The sequence below is a fragment of the Xenopus laevis genome, chromosome 7L (genome assembly GCF_017654675.1).
Source record: "Xenopus laevis strain J_2021 chromosome 7L, Xenopus_laevis_v10.1, whole genome shotgun sequence".
NCBI lineage: Eukaryota > Metazoa > Chordata > Amphibia > Anura > Pipidae > Xenopus > Xenopus laevis.
This window is the reverse complement of record NC_054383.1, coordinates 137,029,508-137,052,789: the sequence shown is the minus strand read 5'-3', so window position 1 is coordinate 137,052,789 and position 23,282 is coordinate 137,029,508. Positions and strand designations below refer to the sequence as shown.

At 43.9% G+C, this 23,282-nt stretch overlaps 1 protein-coding gene across 1 annotated transcript in view; it reads left to right on the top strand.

Moving 5' to 3' along the window:
* Positions 1-23,282, top strand: part of igsf21.L (immunoglobin superfamily member 21 L homeolog) — a 269,491-nt gene that overhangs the window by 126,025 nt on the left and 120,184 nt on the right. Inside the window, 1 exon segment of the mRNA NM_001092775.1 lies at positions 11,207-11,325. Within this exon segment, the coding sequence (NP_001086244.2) occupies positions 11,207-11,325 (119 nt within the window).

Below are 23,282 nucleotides of genomic sequence, written 5' to 3'. Positions count from 1 at the left end.
GAGAAAGAGATAGAGAGGGACAGAGAGAAAGAAATAGAGAGGGACAGAGAGAAAGAAATAGAGAGGGACAGAGAGAAAGAGATAGAGAGGGACAGAGAGAAAGAGATAGAGAGGGACAGAGTGAAAGAGATAGAGAGGGACAGCGAGAAAGAGATAGAGAGGGACAGAGAGAAAGAGATAGAGAGGGACAACGAGAAAGAGATATAAGAGACTGTCATATACTGAGAGTAGGGATGTCGCGGACTGTTCGCCCGCGAACTAATTCGCGCAAACATCAACCGTTCGCGTCCGCCGAATGTTCGCGAACGTCGCGCGACGTTCGCCAATTTGGGTTCGCCTTAGCTGGCGCTTATTTTTGACCTCTCACCCCAGAGCAGCAGATACATGGCAGCCAATCAGGAAGCTCTCCCTCCTGGACCACCCCCACACCCCCTGGACCACTCCCCTTCCATATATAAACTGAAGCCCTGCAGCGTTTTTTCATTCTGCCTGTGTGTGCTTGGAAGAGCTAGTGTAGGGAGAGAGCTGTTAGTGATTTGAGGGACAGTTGATAGTAACTTTGCTGGCTAGTAATCTACTTGATACTGCTCTGTATTGTAGGGACAGAACTCTGCAGGGATTTGAGGGACATTTTAGGTTAGGTAGCTTTGCTGGCTAGTAATCTACCTTCTACTGCAGTGCTCTGTATGTAGCTGCTGTGGGCACTGATCTCTTCTGATCTCATCTGCTGACTGCTGTAATAACCCAATAGTCCTTGTAAGGACTGCTTTTATTTTCTTTTTTGTTTTTTTACTTTGCTACTATAAGAGCCCAGTGCTATTAGTCTAGCTGTGTTGGGGAGTGGGACTGGTGTGCTGCTCCTCCTAGTAGTTCACCACTACCAGCACCAACCAGAGTCAAAATTGTTACAAAGTATCTTATTTGCACCTGTTAGCTGTTCTGAGCTCTCTGCCAAAAGCCAATTAAGTTAGAAACTGTTTTTTTTCTGGCTGTTCAGTGCAGAGAAAAGAGGGACTTTCCAGTACAAAAGAGGGACAGGGGTTGAGTGGTCAAAAGAGGGACAGTTGGGAGGTATGCAAGTGCCACCTAGCTGTGTGAGCTTTTTCACATTCTGTCTAAATAACAATAATAATTCCGTGTCCGTAAACATCACCTGAGTGATGTTTTTACAGCAGCAATAATATATTCCATATCCACTACTGTATACGTTGCCCTTGCAGGCATTGTTTGCCCAGTCTTTAACCAAGTGCCACCTAGCTGTGTGAGCTTTTTCACATTCCGTGTCCAGAAACATCACCTGAGTGACGTAGTGTGATTTCTGCCCTTTACAGCACAAAACGCAGCGCTGTGTCAACAATGGATTTTTCAGAAACATTTTTGCCCTTGATCCCCCTCTGGCATGCCACTGTCCAGGTCGTTGCACCCTTTAAACAACTTTAAAATCATTTTTCTGGCCAGAAATGTCTTTTCTAGCTTTTAAAATTCGCCTTCCCATTGAAGTCTATGGGGTTCGCGACGTTCGCGAACCGTTTGCATTTTTGACGCAAGTTCGCGAATATGTTCGCGAAAATTTTTTCCGACGTTCGCTACATCCCTAACTGAGAGAGACCCCACTTTCCCCTATTCCCATAAACTGCCCCCCCCTAACCCCACCCATTTCACCCCTCTACCTGCTTTGGCAATGCTTAATGTATTTTATCCTGCCAATAAAGCTCATTTGATTTGATTTGATTTGATTTGATTTGAGAGGGACAGAGAGAAAGAGATAGAGAGGGACAGAGAGAAAGATATAGAGAGGGACAGAGAGAAAGAGATAGAGAGGGACAGAGAGAAAGAGATAGAGAGGGACAGAGAGAAAGAGATAGAGAGGGACAGAGAGAAAGAGATAGAGAGGGACAGAGAGAAAGAGATAGAGAGGGACAGAGAGAAAGAGATAGAGAGGGACAGAGAGAAAGAGATAGAGAGGGACAGAGAGAAAGAGATAGTGAGGGACAGAGAGAAAGAGATAGTGAGGGACAGAGAGAAAGAGATAGTGAGGGACAGAGAGAAAGAGATAGAGAGGGACAGAGAGAAAGAGATAGAGAGGGACAGAGAGAAAGAGATAGAGGGGGACAGAGAGAAAGAGATAGAGAGGGACAGAGAGAAAGAGATAGAGAGGGACAGAGAGAAAGAGATAGAGAGGGACAGAGAGAAAGAGATAGAGAGGGACAGAGAGAAAGAGATAGAGAGGGACAGAGAGAAAGAGATAGAGATATGGTTTCAAATTCAGACTTCCAGCAATGATTCTGAAGAAGTTTAAGAGCAGCTGAAGAGCCACAGGTTGGATTTCCCTGTAAATTCAATTGGCACAAATTAGGGCCCATATTTGCTAGTGCTACGGCCCCTGGGAGAGAGCAGTATGGCAGCCCCGGGCAGGCAGGTTGCACTTCTTTTAGACTCACAGAAATGAAATGACGGGAGGCGCAGATGGTTTCCAGGCAGTTAGCGCGGCTCTGGGAAGATGGATGAACCTGCCAAAACAGGACTTAATTATTAATTCTGCTAATAATCAGTCTGTTAATTAGGTTTCTGGCACGGGACTGTGGCCCTGACAGGGCTTTGGAATCACGAAGAGCAGGAGACGCCAGACCCCACAGCCCCGCTGCTGAATTCCTCAATTGTTCCTTTTGTGTTGGGGTATAGGATATGGGATAGTGCAACTCACTGACATGGGAGTTGTAGTTGCAAATTGCACTGGCCCCAGAAACCAGGCATTTTAATGGATCAATGGGCCAGAATCCTGCTGTATAAAGATATTTCTGTTTATGTAGCTCCTTCATATTCCAAAGTGTTGTATAGAGATTGTCCCATAACAACTGTTACAATTGGTACACGAGTCACTCTATTTCCCAGCAGCCCCTACTGAGCATGATCCCTGAGTGTTGCTAACGTCTCTCCCATAGCAACTGTTACAATTGGTAAATTAGTCGCTCCATTTCCCAGCAGCCCCTACTGAGCATGATCCCTGAGTGTTACTAACGTCTGTCCCATAGCAACTGTTACAATTGGTACATGAGTCGCTCCATTTCCCAGCAGCCCCTACTGAGAATGCTCCCTGAGTGTTGCTAACGTCTCTCCCATAGCAACTGTTACAATTGGTAAATTAGTCGCTCCATTTCCCAGCAGCCCCTACTGAGCATGATCCCTGAGTGTTACTAACGTCTGTCCAATAGCAACTGTTACAATTGGTACATGAGTCGCTCCATTTCCCAGCAGCCCCTACTGAGCATGCTCCCTGAGTGTTACTAACGTCTCTCCCCTAGCAACTGTTACAATTGGTCCACGAGTGTCTCCATTTCCCAGCAGCCCCTACTGAGCGTTAATAATATCTGTTACGTTTGACACATTGTATCAATGCTGCTGAGATATGTATCTTTCATTTGTCAGTAATATAATCTCCTGGGACCAGTAGTAGCCTTGGGGCACGTGCCCTATAACCAGCCGTCCCTGTATTTTGTCTTTGTCCTAAAAACATTCTCACTCCAAACTCCAAACTTTCCTTTTTTCTTCCTTTTCTGTCCTTTTCCCTGTGACTCTGTGTGACAGTAATAGAATCAGCAGGAGAGGCAGAAGTCTAATCGCAGGTATTTACTGAGCCAGAGCAGCACCTGAGCCCAGAACATGATGCCGTGACATGTGAGAGTTGGGCAGCGACTGGCATTGTGAGACTGGCAGAATGGATCCCATCAGGGAGTCTGAATTCAGCTCAGGTTGGCAGAACTGTAGCACCGAGGTCAGTTGGGCGAGTACAGCCGGGCGGCATCTCTTGTGCCAGAGATAAAGAGAATGAGATGCCCCTTCATTTGCCCAAACTCCCACTGAGAAATGACCCATTGTCAGTACAGATGATTGTGCTTGAGTGGTGCCCGGCTAAGACTCGGCAGGGAATGGGCACAGACTTGGGAAGGGACAGAGGGCGAGAGAAACAAATTGTACTTCCAAAAACTTCATTTGTGACATCATAAACGAGCGAGTGAGAGAGAGAGAGAGAGAGAGAGAGAGAGAGAGAGAGAGAGAGAGAGAGATTGTGCCAAGTGCTCCTGTCTGTGCAACAAAACAGAGTTTAATCAGAGTCGGATTAAAGGCCCCACAAGCCGGGAGCTTAGAATGATAAAAGCCTTTTCTCCAGGAGGTTATTAACAGATAAACAAATCTACATACTGTGATCTGCACTGCCGCATATAGACCTGCAGAGACTACAGGGAAGCGCAATACAACTACATTTACACAAGCACACTCACACTCACACTCACATACACACTCACACACACACACACACTCACATACACACACACACACACTCACAGTCACACTCACACTCACATACACACTCATATACACACTCACATACACACACACACTCACATACACACTCACACACACACTCACACACACTCCCCATACACACTAGACATACACACTCATATACACACTTCCCATACACACACAAACACACACTCCAAATACACACACACACTAGCCATGAGTTGGAGGGTCACAGGTTGCACTTATATGCATCACATGTTCTACCCTAATGTTAGTGCCCCACCTTTCATGCATCACCCAGGGGCCCAACCATATCCTGCAAATTCAGGACTATTGACACCACTTACAGTAAAGAACCCCTTCCTATGCTGATGGTGAGATCTCCTTTCCTCCCCACCAATGAATCACTCATTCCCCCTCTCTTGGTAGGGAATCCCATAACCTGACTGTCCTTACAGTAAAGAACCCCTTCCTATGCTGATGGCGAGATCTCCTTTCCTCCCCACCAATGAATCACTCATTCCCCTCTCTTGGTAAGGAATCCCATAACCTGACTGCCCTTACAGAAAAGAACCCCTTCCTATGCTGATGGTGAAATCTCCTTTCCTCCCCACCAATGAATCACTCATTCCCCCTCTCTTGGTAGGGAATCCCATAACCTGACTGTCCTTACAGTAAAGAACCCCTTCCTATGCTGATGGTGAGATCTCCTTTCCTCCCCACCAATGAATCACCTCATTCCCCCTCTCTTGGTAGGGAATCCCATAACCTGACTGTCCTTACAGTAAAGAACCCCTTCCTATGCTGATGGTGAGATCTCCTTTCCTCCCCACCAATGAATCACTCATTCCCCCTCTCTTGGTAGGGAATCCATAACCTGACTGTCCTTACAGTAAAGAACCCCTTCCTATGCTGATGGTGAGATCTCCTTTCCTCCCCACCAATGAATCACTCATTCCCCCTCTCTTGGTAGGGAATCCCATAACCTGACTGTCCTTACAGTAAAGAACCCCTTCCTATGCTGATGGTGAGATCTCCTTTCCTCCCCACCAATGAATCACTCATTCCCCCTCTCTTGATAGGGAATCCCATAACCTGACTGTCCTTACAGTAAAGAACCCCTTCCTATGCTGATGGTGAGATCTCCTTTCCTCCCCACCAATGAATCACTCATTCCCCTCTCTTGGTAGGGAATCCCATAACCTGACTGTCCTTACAGTAAAGAACCCCTTCCTATGCTGATGGTGAGATCTCCTTTCCTCCCCACCAATGAATCACTCATTCCCCCTCTCTTGGTAGGGAATCCCATAACCTGACTGTCAGATAGTAAAATCCCCTTTCCTTCAGTCTCGGGGGATCACATGGAATTTTTTTAATTAGAGAATATGTTATCATGACCTTGTCCATGTTGTTCATGCCCCCTCCAGGGTGCCTATTTTCTAGGGAGCCCAGACACAATTTGTCATTCTTTTCCCTGTACGTTAGATCAGTCCTACCTTTAATTAATTGACTTGCCCTTCTCTGAACCCTTTCCAGTTGTTCTGTGTCTGGAAGAAGTTCAAGGAAGGACAAACAAATCAATTAAAGGAATGAACGAGCTACAAGCAAAGGTATGACGGATTGGGGTTGTTATCCACCATAGAGATAGAACAGACGTGTGCAAATGTAGAGTGATATAGACTATAGAGTGTGAGCTAGAACTCCCAGCATGCTCAGCAGACCAGTAGTCCATGAGAGACAGAAGCTGGAGGCCCGGGCAGCTCCCGCTGAACATTTAATTTACTTGGCTGCAGCCTAAATAGACTAATGTTTGTGCTGGAGATTTATCTGCAATGTATTTTCAGCTCTATGACTCCAGTTTATTATTTGTGTAATGTTTCTTTGTGTTTGGTTACTGCATAAAAATCAATATATGGGATATGAAAGTGTATGCGGCCTCCGGGGGTGCTCGCTGCAGTCTGTAGCGGTGAGGATAATGTACGGGGGATTAAATAACAAGGTGTGGGGGCTGCACTGATATAAAGGAGGGCTTTCTCTGAGCTGCCAAATGTTTCACACGGAGCTGGGGGTGATGACTGGGACCCTCATTTCTCTGGTTCTTTTCCCATTTGTGGTTATGCAGAGAGACGGGGTCAGAGGGGTTTCTAGGGAGAGGGAGATATTTAGGGGGGTTTATATAGAGTGGTGTAATTAAATCTTACTGGGCCCCACAGCAAATTAATTTTAGGGCCCTCAACATATCCAGAGCTAGTCCTGTTTTACCAATATATGTTGAAACTGCTCATTAATTGGGGCCTGATGGGGCCCCCTGTACCTCGTTCCTCTGTAGTGACGCCCCTGGAGCGAGGGATTTGAGTCCCCAGTCGGGGTGCCATTAGCCCCCTCTGCACTGGCAGTTGGGAGTTGACATGTCGGCTTGTCTCTAAGGCAATTACTTCTTGTCCCAGGAGCTGTCACTGTTGGGAAAGTCGAGCGGCTAAACTGCATTAAGGAGCTACCGGCCGACCCTGTGAAGTTATTAATAGCTTATTGATTGGGCCCTATTGCTGCTGCTCTTCTCTGAATACTGATCAATAGTCTCAGTTCCTGGAGTAGATGCACCGCCTGCGCTCTTAATCCACTTTAGACAAGGGCCGGGGGTCCCACATACAAACTGCCAGTCCCGTAGGATGGTTTGACAAGGTGTCAGGTTCGGAGCACACAGCAGGCAATTACTCCAGTGCAAAATATCAACTTGTATCAACACAATCACTGGCTCACTGTGCTGCCATTTAAGTCTCCTCTCCTGTGCTGGCACTTGTGCTCTCTGAGCCGACAGTTAGTTCCACGTCTCCACCTCTTCCTGCAGTTAATTAGTATCTAGTCTCCACCTCTCTGAGCCGGCAGTTAGTTCTATGCTTTTGCCTCTCTAGGTGAGCGATCAATGAAAGTTCCTCAATGATTATTATGCTTTTAGTAATATGTAATTAGTATACTCAGCATTTTCACTGACAGACAGATACACAGATGATAAATTATAGATAGATTACTCATATTAGTAGATAGATAGATAGATAGATAGATAGATAGATAGATAGATAGATAGATAGATAGATAGATAGATAGAGATGATGATAGATAGATAGACAGACACCGATTTAGATAGATAAAGAGAGAGAGAAAGAAAGAAAGAAAGAAAGAAAGAGAAAGAAAGAAAGAAAGAAAGAAAGAAAGAAAGAAAGAGAAAAAGAAAGAAAGAAAGAAAGTGAAAAGAAGACTAGACAGGTAGATAGACAGACACAAATTAGATAGATAGATAGATATACAGACACAGATTTAGATAGATAAAGAGAGAAAGAAAGAAAGAAAGAAAGAAAGAAAAAGAAAGAAAGAAAGAGAAAGAAAGAAAGAGAAAGAAAGAAAGAAAGAAAGAAAGAAAGAGAGAAAGAAAGAAAGAAAAGAAAGAAAGAGAAAAGAAGACTAGACAGGTAGATAGACAGACACAAATTAGATAGATAGATAGATATACAGACACAGATTTAGATAGATAAAGAGAGAAAGAAAGAAAGAAAGAAAGAAAGAGAGAGAGAGAGAGAGAAAGAAAGAAAGAAAGAAAGAAAGAAAGAGAGAAAGAAAGAAAGAGAGAAAGAAAGAAAGAAAGAGAAAGAAAGAAAGAAAGAGAAAGAAAGAAAGAAAGAAAGAAAGAAAGAAAGAAAGAAAGAAAGAAAGAAAGAAAGAGAAAAGAAGACTAGACAGGTAGATAGACAGACACAAATTAGATAGATAGATAGATATACAGACACAGATTTAGATAGATAAAGAGAGAAAGAAAGAAAGAAAGAAAGAAAGAAAGAAAGAAAGAAAGAGAGAGAGAGAGAAAGAAAGAAAGAAAGAAAGAAAGAAAGAAAGAAAGAAAGAAAGAAAGAAAGAAAGAAAGAGAAAAGAAGACTAGACAGGTAGATAGACAGACACAAATTAGATAGATAGATAGATATACAGACACAGATTTAGATAGATAAAGAGAGAAAGAAAGAAAGAAAGAAAGAAAGAGAGAGAGAGAGAAAGAAAGAAAGAAAGAAAGAAAGAAAGAGAAAGAAAGAAAGAAAGAAAGAAAGAAAGAAAGAAAGAAAGAAAGAAAGAAAGAAAGAGAAAGAAAGAAAGAAAGAAAGAAAGAAAGAAAGAAAGAAAGAAAGAAAGAAAGAGAAAAGAAGACTAGACAGGTAGATAGACAGACACAAATTAGATAGATAGATAGATATACAGACACAGATTTAGATAGATAAAGAGAGAAAGAAAGAAAGAAAGAAAGAAAGAGAGAGAGAGAGAAAGAAAGAAAGAAAGAAAGAAAGAGAAAGAAAGAAAGAAAGAAAGAAAGAAAGAAAGAAAGAAAGAAAGAAAGAAAGAAAGAAAGAAAGAAAAAGAAAGAAAGAAAGAGAAAGAAAGAAAGAAAGAGAAAGAAAGAAAGAAAGAAAGAAAGAAAGAAAGAAAGAAAGAAAGAAAGAAAGAAAGAAAGAAAGAAAGAAGACTAGACAGGTAGATAGACAGACACAAATTAGATAGATAAGATAGATAGATGATAGATAGATAGATAGATAGATAGATAGATAGATAGATAGACATACAGGCACAGATTAGATAGAGGAAGAAAGAAAGAAAGGCAAACAAACTAGATAGACACATATTATATAGATTAGATAGATATATGATAGATGATAGAGCAGTAGATAGAGAGATACATGATATATAGATGATAGATATATAGATGACAGTAATTTGGTATATAACAGCCTGTGCTCACATCACTATGACATAAAGTTTCTTGTTGCAGTTCATCTCTGTAGCTCGGGGTCCCTCCATGTGATGAGCAATTAGACTCAGGAATCTATTTATCAGCAGTCGCACCTTCCCTGCGCTTCCCGGGCTATTTTTAATGGACTGATTCATTATCAAGTGACTTTGGGTCTCTCTGTGGAGAGAAACTGAACGATTTACTGAAACTGGAGAAGTTACTTGACCTTTTTGTAATTATTCCAACTCTTGATTTTTTTTTTTATCCTCTTTTCTTCTATTAATCTGAGTCGGTAACACGAGTTCTATTTAAAGGCAAAGGAGTTTCTCTCCATCCAGTTATTTCCCTGAGCTCTTTAACTCACAGACTCAGGACTGGATTTATTTGGGGTTCCAAAAGCTCATTGTCTGCTGAACCCCCACAGTCACTCACATCAGCCACAGACATTTGGGGCCCTGTCTCACCCCTGTGCGGAGGTGTAGGACTGTATATTCACATGTATTGATTCAATTACACCCACGAATCCCTTACATGTCACCCACTATTCTTTGTAACCCTCTAATTGTCCCTTTGGGGCTGCCGTAGAACAGGGCCACACTCGGTCTGTTCCCTCCCTAACTCATAACAACCTGTCTCAGGCTTAATCCCAGGTATATCTAGAACAGCAAACGTGTTCACCCAGGGTTGGGCTGGGGAATCCATGAAGGTTGGGGCCCTCTAGGGTTTTCCTGGTGTCCCACTATCCCACTCTGACACTGGGCTGGGGAACGTTATCCTGTCCCCCCTTAATACTTAAAGGGGTGCTTCACCTTTAAGTTAACTTTTAGTATGTTATAGTATGGCTCATTCTCATCAACTTTTCAATTGGTCTTCATTATTTAATTTCTATAGTTTGTAAATGATTTGCCTTTGTCTTCTGACTCTTTCCAGCTTTGAAATGGGGGTCACTGACCCCAATGCTCTGTAAGGATATAAATGTATTGTTATTGCTACTTTTTACTACTCATATTTATATCCAGACCTTCTCCTATTTATATTCCAGTCTCTTATTCAAATCAAGACATGGTTGCTAGGGTAATTTGGACCCTAGCAACCAGATGGCTAAAATTGCCAAAAACTGGAGAGCTGCGGAATAAAAAGCTAAATAAGTCAAAAATCACAAATAATAAAAAATGAAAACCAATTGCAAATGTTCTCAGAATATCCCTCTCTACATCATAAATGACTAAAAGTTAATTTAAAGGTGAACAACCCCTTTAAAGTAGAAGGGAAGGCTAACATTTAGTAAGCTTTATCAGAAAGGTAAATACACCAGTAATCCCTCAAAGTCCTCTGTCAAAAGAAACTCATGGGCTTCTGTATCAGACTTCCTGTTTTCAGCTTAAACCTCCAGGGCTAGGGCTTGAGCATGCTCAGTTTGCTCCTCTCTCCCTCCTGTAATCTGAGCCCAGAGCTATGAGTGAGCAGGGAGAGACTCGGCAGGAAGTGATGTCACACCAAGCTAATATGGCAGCTGCTATCCTAAACAAACAGAGAGCTTTTAGAGCTTTTTACTCAGGTATGGTAAAGCATTCTGCAGAATAAATATAGTGTTACAGTTTGCACTATTGTGGCTAATCTATTGGCAATAAAATGCTTCGGTAGCTTTCCTTCTCCTTTAAGCCCCCTGTAGGGGCATTTTGCCAGTCTTCTTGGGTAATGATGACAGTTGTGCAACAATGTATTATTTTTAGGGATGCACCAAATCCAGGATTCGGTTCGAGATTTGGCCAAGATTCAGCCTTTTTTCAGCAGGATTCGGATTCGGCCGAATCCTTCTGCCAGACCGAACCAAATCCGAATCCTAATTTGCATATGCAGGAGTTAAAAACTGTTTTCCCCTTCCCACGCCTAATTTGCATATGCAAATTAGGATTCGGTTCAGTATTCAGCCGAAACTTTCGCAAAGGATTCGGGGGTTCGACCGGATCCAAAATAGTGGATTCGGTGCATCCCTAATAATTTTTTATCAATAACATTCTCTGGACAATGGGCCCTTTATAAACCTGGGGCCCAATACTGGGCCTTTTTTGTCTGTTTAGACTCTGGGGCTCATACTCCACATCTGACTCTCTTCTCTTTCCCCCCTTACAGTCTCCCCGAAGTCCGTATCTCCGACAATGGACCGTACGAGTGCCACGTTGGAATATACGACCGGGCCACGCGGGAGAAAGTCGTGCTGTCGTCAGACAACGTGTTCCTCAATGTCATGTGTGAGTAGAGATATTTCATTGGGTCATCTGATTGGCTGAGGGAACACACAGGGACATTGTGATGTTGCTGAACTACAACTTCCAGCACCTTAGAACCTTTGACTGTTGGAGCATGCTGGGAGTTGTAGTCATACTACCTCTGTAAACCCTAATACGTTGGTTTGAGACAAGGGAAGGACAGGGATATTTGGCAAGCTCAGTGCTTGGGACTTGTGTGACACGTTCCAGCCGGCCGGCTATTGGAAGTAGATTAATGGCGCTCACTGAAGTGCGACTCAGTACTGGGCTTTAATGGATATCAAAGCTCTCGCACGGGCGTTCCAAGCACCAATGCGTGTTAATTAATTATTCATTACAAGTGAAATATCAGTATCTTTCCGAGAGCTCTCCGTGACCGAGACCAAATTATTATTCTTTGCTCCCATTATGATGTAATAGAAATTAAAGGGGAATTTGATGTCATTCCGACACGGACGGTTAGATCGGAGAGCAATGAGACGTATTGTGGCACAAATTGCAATTATTTACCTGCGCTTGTATGGGGGAGAAATACTCCTGCAGCTCATGTGAGCGTTACAACAGTTCTGACTTGCTTTACGGCAATATACTCGCAGAGGCAGAGCCACAGACTCACAAGGCACAGGCAGGATCACTTATTTTTTATCTTCAAGCAGATTCCTTTACAGCACTGCTGACTGGAGAGATAAGAGATAAGGAACCGAAACCACTGAATGTATGAAATCTTAACCATTAACTGACCATGGGATTATAAATAATGATTAATTGTATTCCTAAAAGGAAGTAGTTGAAGATTGGGCATTGTATATGAGGGAAAAATTAGGAATGCTGGGTAGTGATGGGCGAATTTATTTGCCAAAATCGATGTTTCGCGAATTTTTCGCCAGTTTAGTGAATTTCGCGGGCGAAGCAAAACTCACCCATCATTAATACTGGGGGGTATTTGCAGGTAAATCAATGAGATTTGAGGGATTTCAAGTGATTTCATGGGAGTTGTATATTGTTACGTGTGTTTGGCGAGGGCTGCGCCGCATATTCTCCAGATTACGGCGGCCGATAAAAGGCCAACATCTTTATTAAAGTTCCAGTCTATGATTGTTCCGTCGTGACGGGCGAGAAGCAGCTGATTGGAAATCAATCTTGTCATTAAAACAAATAACAGGCTGGGCGGTAATTACATCTCGTTTCCTTTAATTAAACTCAGGGCAGCACTCAGAGTAGCCGCCAATTAACTGAGATCCCCGGTTTAGGGTCGTGCCCCTTGCCTTGGGCCCCTGGATTCAAAGCAGGTCCATTGGTAACAATTGTGCAAGATATTGGTGCAACGTAAATTTATGTTTTGTCCTCACCATGATCCTAATCCAGGGGTGTCCAAACTTTTTGCAATGAGGGCCAGATCTGGTGAGGTGAAAATGTGTGGGAGCCGAACATTCAGCCCGACATTCTATCAACATTAAATTGCAGGAATCGCGTAGCAGTAATATTTGGGCCCCTCAGTGAAATGATCTGCCACTTGCTCTATACAACAACCAAAATAATTTTTTAAATTATTTTTGGAAATTTTTAGTGATGGGCGAATTGATTCGCCAGGCGCGAATTTTTGCGCCAAAACGGATGCCGGCATCAAAAAACGGGCGCCGCCGTCAAAATGGGCACCGGCGTCAAAAACGAGACGCCGGCGCCATTTCGCAAATTTTCCGGCGAATCGAAACTGCGCAAATTCGCCCATCACTAGAAATGTTTTCAAATATCTTTGATTTGTGCTCTGACTTAAGAGATTTTGTGATGGGGAATGTATTTTCTGAACACCAGCAACATGTTCTTATAATAATAAGCTCCAGGTTTAGCACAGTAACTTATCAGACGTCTCATTTACCAAAAGGGGTGCAAGGTGCAATTTTTGGCTGCATATTGCCAGGTTTTCTCTCCACTATGTAGTCTCCATTTGCCAAATCATTTTCAAGTGATATTAGACACATTTCGCCATTTATTTGTGTCAGAATTGCAATAATATTGGCATTAGAATCAGATTCACATGTCACAAGTCAGTAATGTCACAGCCATGGTCACATCTCTAATCAAAGGGCAAATGACCAGAAAGTGATCCTGGGTCTCCTCCTCTTCACACTCCCAGGGGCAATTTTGCTGCCAATACTAAGTTAATTCAAGTTGCCCCAGACATAGAGTTTCCCTTGGAGTGAAAGCCAACAGTTGTCAAAAAACTTAGGGGGGAGTCTCTTGCCATTAAGATAACGAAGGCTTTCCTGAAGGATTTCACCCACACAGTCTCTCAAAGTGAGAGGAAGTCAAAGTATGATATGAACAGCACCACAAATTGTATTTGAAGTTTAAAATGCCTTTATTGCTCAAGTGACGGGCATTACCGCAACGTTTCAGGCCTCATTTGGCCCTTTTTCAAGCTTGAAAAAGGGCCAAATGAGGCCTGAAACGTTGCGGTAATGCCCGTCACTTGAGCAATAAAGGCATTTTAAACTTCAAATACAATTTGTGGTGCTGTTCATATCATACTTTGACTACATTTGCTGGTGGAGAGTGGCCACTGGAGAACCTGCACCCATCTAAAGAAAAGTAAGAAGATTTAACAAGGTTGTGCTGACTATTCTTGTTTGCATATCTCAAAGTGAGAGGAACAGCAAAATAATCTGTAATCACCCTGTGATACTACTGCCTTCGGGAAGATGTGGCCAGTTCTCTTCCATTCAACGTCCAAAAAGCCTCTGACTTGTCACAGTTGATCATTGGCCCAGAGGCCTCGAATAACTTTCGATGGTTCCGTTAAGCAGCCTCCTGTCCTTCTGACTGGATACCACAACTGTCGCAATGTCCACGTAGGCGAGGGATGTCAATGTCTGGCATCTGGGGACCGATATACCCCTCAAGCCACAACTCTCCAGACTGCGCAGGAATGGGTCTATGGCAAATACGTACAAGAGTGGGCTTAAGGGGCAACCATGTCGCACTCCAGACACATTGAAGTCATCTCCCCTCCAACCATTGACATACAATTGAATTGAAAAGCCTGACAATAACGTGCCTGAGAACCGAATAAGTCTAAAAGTACCCTTGCAAGAATCTTCCTATCATTATTGAGAAGGGCAATAGGCCTCCAGTTCTCAATATGCTCTGGGTCCTTACCCTTTGAAAGCAGGATCAAAGAAGGAACCCTCATGGAGGGGGGCAAGATGCCCACCGCCAGGCTGTCTCTAAAGACCTCCACGAGGACTGGGGCCAACTCCTCTTTGAAGGTCTTATAAAACTCGGCTGTTAAGCCGTCTGGGCCTGGCGCCTTCTTTTTATGAAGTCAATAGCTGCTCTTACCTCGGCCTCTGTGATTTCTGCTTCCAAAAGGGAAAAGTCCAAATTAGATGTATCAGGCCTTGGGGTCCCTCCAAGAAGTCAGTCAGCCTTTCCCCATCCAAAGCCTTGTTCCGGAAAAGGTATGCATAGTAAGACCTCACAACACCCAGGATGCCCTCCCTGGTAGTCTGCAACTTACCCTGGGTGTCTATGAGGTTGGACACTAACTTCCTGGCCACAGATTCTCGGTAATTCTGAAAAGGGTCCGGCGAGTGAAAACCCCCGTAATCCCTCTCCAGAACCAAAGATCTGTACCGGCTGTACTGATGCCGCCTGATCTCGGCCTTCAGCTGGTTCAGCTTTGACCCATCTACCCCGTCCGAAAACAGGCCTCCAACTTCTTTCGTAGGGACAGGTATCTTTTGTATTTCTCTCCCTCCCTACGTACAGATAGCTTTCTGAAGAGAGTTCAGAAAGACTCCTTGGCATCCTCCCACCGCGATGACACAAAGTCATAAAAGTCAACCCTCTCAATCTCACTCTGAAGACGCATCCTACAGATACGCTTTGATGACTCCTCCGCCAGGATACTGGTGCTAAGTCTCCACAGCCCTCTCCCCCTACTTGGGATGGAAGATGCCCCCCATAGGAAAGAAACTGCAAAGTGGTCAGAGTATTCCACAGGCTGCTCACGCACATCAGTGAATGACTCCCCCTTCTTAACAAAGGCCATATCAAGGCGACTGGACCTCCCTGCACAATGGTAAGTTTTCCTGCCAACACGACCATTGCAGATAGCAACATCCACTAGGTCTGCCTGCTGGATGATACGATAAAGGAAGCCTTCAGAGTTATTTACTCTAGTTCCCGTCCTATCTTGTGGCCTTAATACCTGGTTGAAATCTCCAGCCAGAAACACTGGAAGGGAAGTGTGGAGATACTGTCTCATCTCAGACAGCAGTGCACTTCTTTCTTGGCAGGATTGTGGCCCATAGATATTAATAAGGCGATTCTTCCTACCTTCAGCTCTGAATAGCACCCCCACACCACCACATGGCTCAGCTGCTATTGACCAGAATGAGGGCCCATGGTGCCACTCTGAAGCTGCTCTCTGAAGGTCAGCCCTTGTGGTCAGTCGAGTCTCCTGAAGGAAAAATATGTCTCCATCAGATGACGAGAGAATAGAAAAAGCCTTTGGCGAACGGATGCTGCACACATTAGATGTGTAAATTCTAATTGGTTGTGTAGCCATTATGTTGTTTTCTTTTTGGCCTTTTTCCCTTTACTTTCACCATCACATATCCCTTCTCCAAATCTTTTAACCTGAACCCCTGCAGGTATAGGATCCTCATCTCCACGATGGACTGTCTCTTCATCTCAGATCTACACTAGGAACAATCCCAGCCCTATCTGGTTTGGTGAGGATGCCCCATATTACCACACAGGTTACACTTTATGTCCTTACAGAACCTCTTTGTATGGCCAATTTTCCCACAGAGGTTACACTTCTCTACAGCACAGGAACTGGCCACGTGATTAAGTGATCCACATTAAGGGCTAGTCCACACGGGGAGATAGCGACGCGTTTGCGGTCGCGGCGACAAAGCGCCGTGACAGTCGCCGCGACCGGCGCAGGCGACAGTTTTGTATGGGCGCCTATGTAAAAACGCCTGTGCTAACCACACGAGGCGATGCGCTTTTCAACAGTCGCCTGAAAAAGCCTGGCGAGGCGCTTTGTCGCCGCGACCGCAAACGCGTCGCTATCTCCCCGTGTGGACTAGCCCTTAAAGCATCTTTTGGCCTGGCCAGCATAGAAGCAGATGCACTTTTCTTTGCTTATGAAAAAAGTGTTGGGCAGATGTTGGGGGACGTTATTAATCACCGTAAGCTTGACCTCAGTTTTCCAGCCCCCCGTCCACACATCATCTTCAAGTACACGGGCTAAAGGGGAGAGGACTGTGCACTGACGCTTCAGCCATTATTAATTATCATTAATAATGATAGTGATGTTCTTTATCTCTGGCTTAGATATTGGCATGGCATCAAAATTCTGCCATTCTGGCTGTGTTTTTGGAGTCTCAAAAAGCATCAAATCCTTGTGGGATTTTGAAACTCACATCCCATTCGGTAGCAGATTGTACAATACAGGCCTCCAGGTCAGTAAAAGCTTTAAATTTAGTGGACCCTTCTAGCAGTCTCCTAATAATGTAGGTTCTTTATGGGGCATCCTCTATGTTCCCTTCCCACATAAACTTGACACAGTTTTTCCTACGGAATGCCTGACCACCAAAGGAGGGCCCTTCACCTGCAGGAAATAATCTCCTTCTCTCCCAAAACCTTCCTGATGCTTTAGGGTCTACCCCAGAATATGAAGCTCTAGGGTCCACTTCAGAAGATGAAGCTCTAGGTTCCCCAGAAGATATAGCTTGCTCAGTAGATGTTTGGCCCTCAGTACCATGTGCCTGTGCTGTTTTATGCCCAGTATTCCCAGACTCTTTATTACCCACCACCAACACCTCTTGTGCACCCATCACCACTGGGTCAGTGTGAGCACTCGCTTCTCCAAGCACCGCTACAGACACGCCAGCATTCACACCGGCCTCATCTCCAGACACCACCCCAGACACGCCACTTGCAGCTGACTGATTGGACGATACTTCCATTGCTGGAATAACATGGTCTTGTGGCCTCTGGCTCTGTGATGGTTCTTGTTGTCTCACTCCTGGTGACAATGGAGGAAATTCTGGTTGAAGCTCTTTGGGGTCACTGATGTAACTTGGGGATACGTTTTAAGGTCTTGCTTCTCCTTTTCTTGTTCGTCAACATCCTTTACACCAAACGCCATATGCTGCCAGTTGATGGTCTCACTTCCTCGGCCTTCAAACTCCTGCTTGGGGCTTCAGGCTTTTTAAATTCCCCTTCTGTATCAGATGAGGTAGAACAGCTGGTAGTGCTGGGCTTCCGGGTGTGATAGGGAACCTGCTGCTTGAGAGACTTTTGCATCTTTTCAAATCTCTCCATGTTTTCAAAATGCTCCCTCCAGGGCCCCACTTTAGTCAGCAGCCTCTCAATGGAAACTTCCACCTCAAAGAGTTCCCCTTTAAGGCTGATCATGTCCAACTCAAGTTTTCCTCTTTTGTTCTTATTTGCAGCTCTGATCAGCTTTTGTTGCTGCACAATTTCTGCCTCTTTCTTCTTTTTGTCATTCTAGGCTTGTGTCAGCTGATTAATGATAGTTGGAATATCCTCAGGACAGGGCACCGGGGGGCTCTCTGCAGTAGGGGACTTGGGGGGCTGTTTTGCACGTACCACAAGAGCTGCAGATGCACCTGAGGCAGAAGCTGATTCACAGGAAAACTGAGATTCATCATCAGATATGTCAGTGTTACAGGCAGGATCAGGTGCAGATTTGGCAGCTACAGGGTTAATTGCAGGACTGGGTGCAGGTGTGTCGTTACCTGCTGAATCCTGAGGTTTAGTCTCCCCAGTAAGAGAAAGCTCAGCAGCAACAACAACAATGATCTTTCCAGTTTGACTCACAGCTGCAGCTTTTCCTTCCCAAATGCACTTTCCCTTGTTGCACAGACATCATGGGGAGTTGGGGAGCTGGGGAGGTGCAGATAAGATCATTTTGTAACAATTTTGAGATAAACAAGTAATTGTAACAATATACGATAACAGGTCCCTTGGGAAAAGTTGAACTCACAGCTAAAAGGTCAATTCACCTTCATAAGCAAAAGACACACCTCCCAACATTTTGGAAGTAAAAAGAGGGACAACATTTTTTTCTGCACGTAGAACATTTTTGACCACACCCCTTGCTGTGGCCACACCCCTCAAAATTGTTAAAAAGTATCTTATTTGCACCTGTTAGCTGTTCTGGGCTCTCTGCTAAAAGCCAATTAAGTGAAAAACTTTGTTTCTTTTTCTGGCTGTTCAGTGCAGAGAAAAGAGGGACTTTCCAGTACAAATGAGGGACTGTCCCGCCGAAAAAGGGACAGTTGGGAGGTATGGAACTGTAATAACTGAATAAAACACAGAAAAATGTTCAACCTTTCATAACCAGCCAAATTTTGCAAAATGAACATGGTAATTAGGGGGTGTGGCCACAAAAATGGGCGTGGTGAAAACATTTGCCGCACTATGGGCGGCAACTTTTTTGTCCCTCTTTTTATTTCCAAAATGTTGGCAGGTATAGCTAATATATAGAGACAGGGACAAGGAAAGACAGTAACATAAATACAAGACCATGGGGATAAGGGCACAGTGACATGACAAGATGGAGTGAAAGACCCAATACGAGAGGAAATGTCAGTCCTATTCAGCTGAAAATGCCAGATCCACCCAATTAGACATTTTCATTTGGCTGCTTGGTGCCTTCTATTACTACTGGCCTTTCTGTAGCACAAACATACTCCACAGTGCTGTACAGAGATTAAACATCATCCATTGCCTCGTAGGGCTCCAATTTTCTTTATATACAGAACCTACAAACCCAAACAATGCACAGTCGGGGGAATTAGAAACCATTGTCTGTGGATGAAGGAGCCGCCTGCGAGTATCTAACTGGCAGTTACAGGAGAAAGAACCATTTATGTTCCCAAAGCTGAGGTCATGCCTGAATGCCAGTTCTCTCTCTCCGAGCCATCGATCATGTCCTCAGACAACCTCCGTCGCCCGGTGTGTGATTAGTGGCCAAAACATGGCTCCAGTTCCAGGAGAGATCAGCCTTATTTATCAAAGATCGTTTAGATTCAATTTATTTCTTTTTTTCTTGGTACCAATATCAAAATAAACAATTAAAGGCAAACTTTACCCAATTCCAGGCAAGTTCCCAATATCTTGTTCTTACAAATGTCTTTGCTATTGTCTGTCTAGCTTTTTATATTCTCTGCACTGCTGGTTCTGACTCTTGGAAAAATGTAGCAGAAGTCACATAGGGAGAGAGGAGAGGTGACTTCGACTAAGTTGTTTGAAGAGTCAGACGATAGCAAAATCACAGCACCATAATCTTGTTGAATAATAAAAGCCTTTATTGGATTCCTGGCTCAAGTCTCGAACAAACATGACTTTCAGGCCTGCATGGCCTTTTTTTAAGAGTCAGAACCAGTGTACAGAAAAAAAACAGACATTGCTTTCAATAGCATTTCCTTAGACAAAAAAAAACAGCTTTAAATGCAAGGTTAAGTTCCCCTTTAATGAGTAATTTGCAGGTTAACACTAGAATGGTGGGTGGTACCAGGGCTCGGGTGTAGGTACAAAATAAGGTGATGGCACTGAATAGACACAAAGGTGCCCAATGATAGCGACTGATTGGCGATGTATGAAACTCATTCTCCGCAACGCGAGGAGGCAAATTGCACGGCTACAAATTCCCTTTCAACTGTCAGATTGTCTCTCAAGACACTCTCATGGAAATGAAGTCGGAGGCACTTTGCAACTTTATGGCACAATCTTGGGCTGATCGTATGATATCGGCGGTTGGGGCAGCGCTTGGGCCATGGGGGGGCATTCATTCTCTACAATGAGAACAGCATCAAGTGCATTTGTTTTCGCTTTGTTAGAGACCAACAAAAAAGTGTTAATATAAATATATAATTATCATGGAAATCACCACTTAAGGTTTGTATGTTCGGCACACTGTGTGCGACTGTCAGAATAAAGTAGCTCCCTCCTCCACCCTCTCACTGTCAGTCAGCGATGCATCTGTGTGTGAGGGAACCCAGAACATCATGTGATCCAAGGGGCCCCAACTCAGTCAGACTCCATCACTGTGTAAATGTCCCTTTTGCCCCAATATTAAAGTGGCCCTGCCACAACCCATAGCTGCTCACTGTGTTCAAAGGGATAATGGCACCAGCAGCCACGAGTAACTCATCTATCACAAGAGCTGTCAGTCACATAGCCCTTTGCCTAGACTCTATGACAATTTGACATCGTCGCTATCCCGTAATACCATAGGGAGAGAATAACCCACCAAGTCTCCTTCATTTCCATATCAGTCAAAGTTAACCAATCACAAGAAGACTTTCCAATCCATGTGAAACAACATAGCCCTTTGCCTAGTCTCTATGATGATGTGAGATCTCCCAATCTCTTCCATCATAAGATCTGACATTTCAACACATAACCATGTGTTGAGCTGTGCCAAGTAAGCCTCAACTTCCCTATCCCGTAATACCATAGGGAGAGAAAATCCCACCAAGTCTCCTTCTTTTCCATATCAGTCAAAGTTGACCAATCACAAGAGGACTTTCCAATCCATATCAAAGACTACCCATCAAAAACATAGCCCTTTGCCTATTATAGATTACCCCCTTCCATACAAAAGAATAGGAAGACCCACACCCATCTATCACAAGAGCTGTCAGTCACATAGCCCATTGCCTAGACTCTATGTCAATTTGACATTGCTGCTATCCAATAATACCATAGGGAGAGAACAACCCACCAAGTCCCCATCATTTCCATATCAGTCAAAGTTGACCAATCACAAGAGGACTTTCCAATCCATGTCAAAGACTACCCGTCAAAAACATAGCCCTTTGCCTATTATAGATTACCCCCTTCCATACAAAAGAATAGGAAGACCCACACCCATCTATCACAAGAGCTGTCAGTCACATAGCCCATTGCCTAGACTCTATGACAATTTGACATTGCCGCTATCCAATAATACCATAGGGAGAGAACAACCCACCAAGTCCCCATCATTTCCATATCAGTCAAAGTTGACCAATCACAAGAGGACTTTCCAATCCATGTCAAAGACTACCCATCAAAAACATAGCCCTTTGCCTATTATAGATTACCCCCTTCCATACAAAAGAATAGGAAGACCCACACCCATCTATCACAAGAGCTGTCAGTCACATAGCCCATTGCCTAGACTCTATGACAATTTGACATTGCCGCTATCCAATAATACCATAGGGAGAGAACAACCCACCAAGTCCCCATCATTTCCATATCAGTCAAAGTTGACCAATCACAAGAGGACTTTCCAATCCATGTCAAAGACTACCCGTCAAAAACATAGCCCTTTGCCTATTATAGATTACCCCCTTCCATACAAAAGAATAGGAAGACCCACACCCATCTATCACAAGAGCTGTCAGTCACATAGCCCATTGCCTAGACTCTATGACAATTTGACTTTGCCGCTATCCAATAATACCATAGGGAGAGAACAACCCACCAAGTCCCCATCATTTCCATATCAGTCAAAGTTGACCACTCGCTAGAGGACTTTCAAATCTATGTCAAAGACTGCCTGTCAACAACATAGACCTTTGCCTATTATAGATTAAGCCCTTCCATGCAAAAGAATAGGAAGACCCACACCCATCTACCGCAAGAGCTGTCATCCAAATAGCCCTTTGCCTAGACTCCATGCCAATTTGACATCTCCCAATCCCTTCCATGATAAGATCTGCCATTCCAACACATATCTATGTGTTGAGCTGTGCCAAGTAAGCCTCCACTTCCCTATCCCGTAATACCATAAGGAGAGAACAACCCACCAAGTCTCCTTCATTTCCATATCGGTCAAAGTTGACCAATCACAAGACAACTTTCCAATCAATGTCAAAGACTGCCTGTCAACAACATAGACCTTTGCCTGTTATAGATTACCCCCTTCCATGCAAAAGAATATGAAGACACACTACCATCTACCACAAGAGCTGTCATTCACATCTCCCAAGATCATGCCATTGTCTCCTTTGCAACATATTTTCTTCATCTGCATAACATTTGTTGTCATTTTGATTTCATTTGTTTAATATGAAAATCAAATAAAATATTTTAAACACATCTCCCAAGCCCTTCTATCATAAGAACTGCCATTCCAACACATTGCCACGCGTTGAGCTGTGCCAAATAAGCCTCAACTTCCCTATCCGGTAATACCATAGGGAGAGAACAACCCACCAACTCTCCTTCATTTCCATATCTGTCAAAGTTTACCATCAGAAGAGGACTTTCCAATCCATGTCAAAGACTGCCTGTCAACAACATAGCCCTTTGCCTATTATAGATTACCCCCTTCCATACAAAAAAATAGGAAGACCCACACCCATCTATCACAAGAGCTGTCAGTCACATAGCCCATTGCGTAGACTCTATGGCAATTTGATATCGCTCTACCCCTTCCATGATAAGATCTGACATTCCAGCACATAGCCATGTGTTGAGCTCTGCCAAGTAAGCCTCAACTTCCCTATCCCGTAATACCATGGGGAGAGAACAACCCACCAAGTCTCCTTCATTTCCATATCAGTCAAAGTTGACCAATCACAAGAGGGTTTTCCAATCCATGTCAATGACTGCCTATCAACAACATAGACCTTTACTTATTATAGATTACCCCCTACCATAAAAAAAAAGTAGAAAACACAACACCCATCTACTGCAAGAGCTGTCAGTCACATAACCCTTTACGTAGACTCTATGACAATTTTACATCGCCCTATACCTTCCATGATAAGATCTGACATTCCAACACATAGCCATCTGTTGAGCAGTGCCAAGTAAGCCTCAACTTCCCTATCCGTAATACCATAGGGAGAGAACAACCCACCAAGTCTCCTTCATTTCCATATCAGTCAAAGTTGACCAAT